Source organism: Piliocolobus tephrosceles, chromosome 1 (assembly GCF_002776525.5).
Source record: "Piliocolobus tephrosceles isolate RC106 chromosome 1, ASM277652v3, whole genome shotgun sequence".
NCBI lineage: Eukaryota > Metazoa > Chordata > Mammalia > Primates > Cercopithecidae > Piliocolobus > Piliocolobus tephrosceles.
Genome location: NC_045434.1, coordinates 91333275 through 91338989, shown reverse-complemented (window position 1 = coordinate 91338989; position 5715 = coordinate 91333275). Strand labels below are relative to the sequence as shown.

Sequence of the window (5715 nt, the reverse complement as noted above, 5' to 3'; positions counted from 1 at the left end):
AAAAAAAAAAAAAAAAAAATTGAATTGTACACTTGAAAATAAATTTTAAAATTTCAAATTTTATGGTTTTTGAATTGTATCTCGAAAAAGTTATTAAAAAAAAAAAACCTTAAGACCAGGCGGAGTGGCTCATGACTGTAATCCCAGCACTCTGAGAGGCCAAGGTAGGCAAATCACTTGAGCCCAAGAGTTTAAGACCAGCCCGGGCAACAGGCAAAACCATATCTGTACAAAAATACAAAAATCAGCCGAGGGTTGGTGGCTTGCGCCTGTAGTCCCAGCTATTCAGGAGGCTGAGGCAGGAGAATCGCTTGAGCCTGGGAAGCAGAAGTTGTAGTGAGCTGAGATCGCACGCCAGCCTGGGTGACTGAGTGAGACCCTGTCTCAAAAAATAAATAAATAAATTAAAAAAAAAAAAGCCTTAGGAGCACACAAGCCTTATTGAGAGGGGGAAAAAACCCAAAACCAATAACTGGGCATGGTGGCGCATGCCTGTATGTAATCCCAGCTACTCAGGAGGCTGAAGCACGAGGATCACTTGAGCCCAGGAGTTTGAGACCATCCTGGGCAACAAAGTGAGACCCTGTCTCTACAAAAAAATTTTAAAAAATTAGCCAGGCATGGTAGTGCAAGGCTGTGTAGTCCCAGCTACTAAGGATGCTGAAGTGGGAGGATGGCTTGAGCCCAGGAGTTTGAAGCTACAGTGAGCTATGATCAGGTGACAGAGTGAGATGCTGTCTCTTAAAAACAAACCAATCCAACCAAACAAACCTACAAGGCCCTGGTGATGACAGTCCAGGGTGGGGGAGCCAGTGGGCGGAAGAGAGGCTCTCCAGGATGTGTCCTGACACCATCTGAAACATGGGGGCCATACCCACCTGGCCCTCAGGTAGTAGAGCAGGTGGTAGCCAATCTTGGGCTGCTTCTGATACAGCTCAGAGAGAAGGTCTAGAAGCAGAGAGAAGCTGCTGTTGTCTTCCTGCATCTGACATAGGTTCCTGGAGTAGGGCATGGGAGGAGAGGAACAGAGCTTTACCCAGGGCAGACTCTCCCATGGAGTTTCTCAGGTGGCATGGGCTCTGTGCCCACAGCATATGTCCTCCTCCCTGGAAAGGGAGTCCCATTACCCCAGGACAGGAGCACATGTGTGTGCTGTCAGGGAGGACAGAGGGCGGAACAGTATCTCCTATAGCTGCATGCTTACCTAAATATTAGGTACAGAGGCTTTCCTACAGACTCCTCCAGGGACCTACAAGAAGAGGGTTATATCTGAGAGTCCATGTGAGGGGGTGAGGTGGGCTATGGGCAGATATGGAGGACCAGCTGGAGGCTAGATGCCAGCCTGCTCCTTCCCTACCCCAAAGGCAAACGTCCTGCTGCTCTGTAGGCTTGGTAACAGGGAAAACAGGTTCCTAACATGGGACCACGTTCGCCATTCAGAGACAGGCTCCAGGCCAGTGTCCAATCACACCTGATTCAGCAGATTAGAGTTACCTGGCCCAGCAGCAAGGGCTAGAAGCATGAGGAGGGGATGTTAGTCCACCTCCCCAGTACACACCGTGTTCAGCAGGTAAACATAAGCCCTTGTTTAAATGAGTTGGTACATGTGAGAATAAAAACACCAAGTGAACAGACTTTTCTCAAGTCTACAGTAAGGGGTCTCTTGGACTCAGGCTGTAAGAGCAGCCCCTGGCTCCTGAGGCTCAGGAGTGAGGGAAGATGAGCCTTACTCCTCAGTAATCTCCTCGGGCAAGACCTCCCCTCGAAAGTGGGCCTTGAAGAGCTCCTGTAGGCAGGAAGCAAGGACAGACAGCTGCTCCGAGTCAAAGTCTTCCTGAGTGATGAGACAAGGGAGAGAGAATCACTACCTATACCCACGCCCCGCTGACCCCACTATCCCAGTCTTGGAACTCATCTGCTTCCACCTCCAGGATCAGCAAGCTCCCCTCCCCACTATAAGAGGGATTCATCTAGGGGAGGGAAAAAGTGAGTTGGCTTCCCTGGGAGACGTGTAAGCTAAGCAGGCTAGGCTGCTTCCTCCCTAAGGGGTTGGGTTCCTCCTCACCTCCAGGACCTGGTCCACAATTTCCTGCATGACCTCACACTGGGCCTCCGTATCACTGCAGGACAGAAATGAGAGGAAATCCCAGGGACATAAATGATAGCAGAGGGCAGGACACACACCCAGAACAGTGCACAAGCACACTCACATGCACAGAGACAAAACAAAGGAGCTCTGTGTAAAATCCCAGCTTGGATGGGAAGGCTTTAGGGCAGAATTGGTGCTCTCTGGGCAGAGGCCTAAAGAAAAGGAAAATCCTCACCAACCCTGCTTTGGTTCTCAGAGGCTCTTCTCCCAAGAATCTGCAGAGTGGGAACTCAAGGTGTTAGGGAACAAGGCTGCCCCACTCCCAGCTTGCACTCCCAATGTAAACTGCAGAAGAACTCCCTCATGAAGCTTCAGCTGCCTCTCCACACACTCCTATCATGTTTGCCTCCAACCCCCATCTCCTGCTGTACCCATTAAGCACCAGGTGGAGAGCCTGGGGCTGGACCTCTTGAGGTTGAGAACAGGGTCTGTACCCACCTCCCCTTCTGTAGCTGGAGTACTTTGTCCCTCAGGGACTCATCCAACTGGTCAAGGTAAGGGGTGATATCAACTGGCTCCTCCACAACTGTCTCCTTGATAGGGTGGAAGCGAAACTCTCTCTTCTTTCCTAAAGGGAGTGATTTGGGAAAGAAGTCAGTATGCCCAGATGCCAGCAACAGAGACAGTCCCCTCAACCACTTATCCCCTTCCTCACACGCCCTAAGTGTGCACCTGTTTCCTCAATGCTGTGTGAGTGCCTGAAGCATCTCCCTGAATGTGCACATGTGCTAGCTCTTACAAGCAAACAAGGGCAGGAACCACTTCTTTTTTCCTTCCTGCCTTGAGTGTTAAGTGCAGGGCTCTGCACTCTGGAGTCTCATCCAGACACCCTGTGAACAAAACTTTAACTCACAGGAATAAGGGTGACAGGAAGAGTGCAGAGAGGCTGCTTCTGGGAACTGGTCCTCTCAGGGCTGGCACAACCCTGAACTAGCCCTTGCTGATACCCTCACCTTTGCTGTTGAGATCCTCTTCATCGTCACTGAAGGCTGCCTCTGCATTGTCATAGCAACTCTCATCCTTATCCGACATATGGTTGTCCATCTCCATGGAAACTGGCTCCTCAATTTTGACTTGGGAGTAAAAAAAGATAAGGCATATGATGGCCTCCTGGGTCCTCTAACATGCCTTATGCTTCTAGGAAGGGAGAATGGAAGGCAAGTGAGAGAATAAGGTGTTTATGATCTAAATGGAATTCTGACCCTGGAAGGACAAACCTCTTGACAAACCTCTTGTCTTCATAACCCTCCATGACCTGCAGAGGGATGTTGCCAGGAATAAAAGCAACACAGGACATGACTCCTCTGTGCTCAGCTCGTTAGGATTGGTAATTAGAGTAAGACCAGGGACAGTCCCAAGTGCTAGTCTCACGCTTGTCGCCTGGGCTGGAGTGCAGTGGCGCCATCTCGGCTCACTGCAACCTCCGCCTCCCAGGTTCATACAATTCTCATGCCTCAGCCTTCTGAGTAGCTGGGACTACACGTGCCCACCAAATACAAACTTTTTTTGTATTTTAGTAGAGATGAAGTTTCATGATGTTGGCTAGGTTGGTCTTGAATTCCTGACCTCAAGTGATCCGCCCGCCTTGGCCTCCCAAAGTGCTGGGATTAGAGGCATGAGCCACCGTGCTTAGCCTCCAAGTGCTCTTTAATTTAAAACCAAGTTGGAAGATACTACTTGGCTTAGACCTTTATCCCAAAACAAAGTGTTTATGTGTGGTAAGGAGATGGCAGTTGAATTCTGAGCAAGGTTTGAGGCCCAACATGACACACTGTCATCAGAGGCCAGGACCTAGAGCTGGGAAGAGAGAAGAAATGGGCAAGTTAAAGTGAGATAAATATTGTAAATATTACATGAAAGCCTTCTAACTACTGAGCAGGAGTTACTAGGAGAAACAACAAGAGTTAAGATAGCAAGAAAGATGAGCACGTCAAATGAGATTAGATGAAGCAAGAGACTCAAGACAGACAACACAAAAACGAATAAAAAAGATAAACTGAAGAAGGAAAAACTGTGATGGTCAGTGTCACGGAAGTGGAGAACTGTGAACATCCTGAAAAGGGCTCTGGCCTGAAAGCCTTGTTGTCTTGCCCCTCTTCTGAAACAGGTGATGGAATGGGAGGACCTCATACCTTCCACAGGTGGGGAGGGTGAGCTGCAGAACTCAGGAAACTTCTCCCTCAGCATTGCCCGCAGCTCCTTATCCAACTTAGGGTTGTCAAACAGGGGAGCCAGGTGTCTAAATGGGGAACATGATGAAGGTCAATATCAGAGCTTCTCTTTTTTTTTTTTTTTTTTTTGAGACAGAGTCTCACTCTTGTCACCTAGGCTGGAGCACAGTGGCACAATCTCGGCTCACTGCAACCTCCACCTCCCGGGTTCAAGCAATTCTTGTGCCTCAGCCTCCCAAGTACCTGGGATTACAGGTGTGCGCCATCACACCTGGCTAATTTTTCTATTTTTAGTAGCCACGGGGTTTCACCATGTTGGCCAGGCAGGTCTCAAATTCCTAACCTCAGGTGATCTGCCCGCCTTGGCCTCCCAAACTACTGGGATTACAGGCGTGAGTCACTGTGTCCGGCCAGAGCTTCTCATTTCTAACTCAACATGGAGCTGAGATAGGTCTAAGCCCAATCATTATGACTGGACCATACTCAGATCCCTGAAGGGGGTCAACAGGGAAGATGAAGGCATTTGAAGACCTTTGTAATACGATGGCAGTAGATAAATTCCTCTAAGAGCCAGGAAGACATATGCCCAGCAGTCTGAGGTAGAGCCAATACTTTTTACACCTGTCAGAGAAAAGGGCCAGCAGTGCTATGGCAACATTTGGATTTGCCTGGACCTAATGAAAAAATGGGAACACAACCTCCTTCCCCCACCAAATTCCTTACGCCAAGACTCGTTTCTCCACAATGTGGTTGAGAGAGGAAAAGACACCCTGCCGCACGTGGCCTTCCAATGGTGGATAGAAGTTGGGAATGATCTGGAAGGGAAGGAGGAGGGGAAAAATGAGCACAGGACTCCATCCAGAGTTCTGCTGAATTAGATCTGAAAAGTTGCTTTGGTTTTGATCAGGAGACACTGGGGAGTATGGCTGCAGAGAGAACTGGACTTCCTGATCATTCCAGGCCACTCAATGAGAAATTCTTACAGGACCTGGCTGCTCCCCAAGGAAACCAGATTCTATCTTAAGTCACCATCCCTGTGATTGAGCAACCCCACAGAAAATGGAAGATGCAACTGCAGACAGTGGAATGTGGAAGGGGAGCATTTATTAACTTGGGGAATAGGACCTATGACTACTTCTGCTCTCAGTCAAGGCATACTGAGAAGACCCATGCACTGGGAGATGAGGGGAGATACACCTAATTCTGCTCATCCAGGCATGGGGAGAAAAGAGAGCTCTAACACTTACGCGGCACATGAAGTCCAGAAGTGTGGCAGTGATGGCTGGGTGGGGCTTCATGGAGTGGTGCATAACCAGGATGGCTGGTTCTGGAGGATGTGAAATTAAAGAGCCCCTCACATCAGTCAGTCTCTTTTTTTCTTTCTTTCTTTCTTTC

General features: G+C 49.0%; 1 protein-coding gene across 1 annotated transcript in view; it reads right to left on the bottom strand.

Annotated features, from left to right (window-relative positions):
- Positions 1-5715, bottom strand: part of INTS3 (integrator complex subunit 3) — a 47899-nt gene that overhangs the window by 8515 nt on the left and 33669 nt on the right. Inside the window, exons 12-20 of the mRNA XM_023213805.2 lie at positions 5568-5647; positions 5044-5135; positions 4282-4388; positions 3103-3222; positions 2588-2717; positions 2066-2120; positions 1731-1834; positions 1205-1249; positions 879-998 (exon numbers count right to left, since the gene is read on the bottom strand). Of these exons, the coding sequence (XP_023069573.1) occupies positions 879-998; positions 1205-1249; positions 1731-1834; positions 2066-2120; positions 2588-2717; positions 3103-3222; positions 4282-4388; positions 5044-5135; positions 5568-5647 (853 nt within the window). The remainder of the gene's footprint in view (positions 1-878; positions 999-1204; positions 1250-1730; positions 1835-2065; positions 2121-2587; positions 2718-3102; positions 3223-4281; positions 4389-5043; positions 5136-5567; positions 5648-5715) is intronic.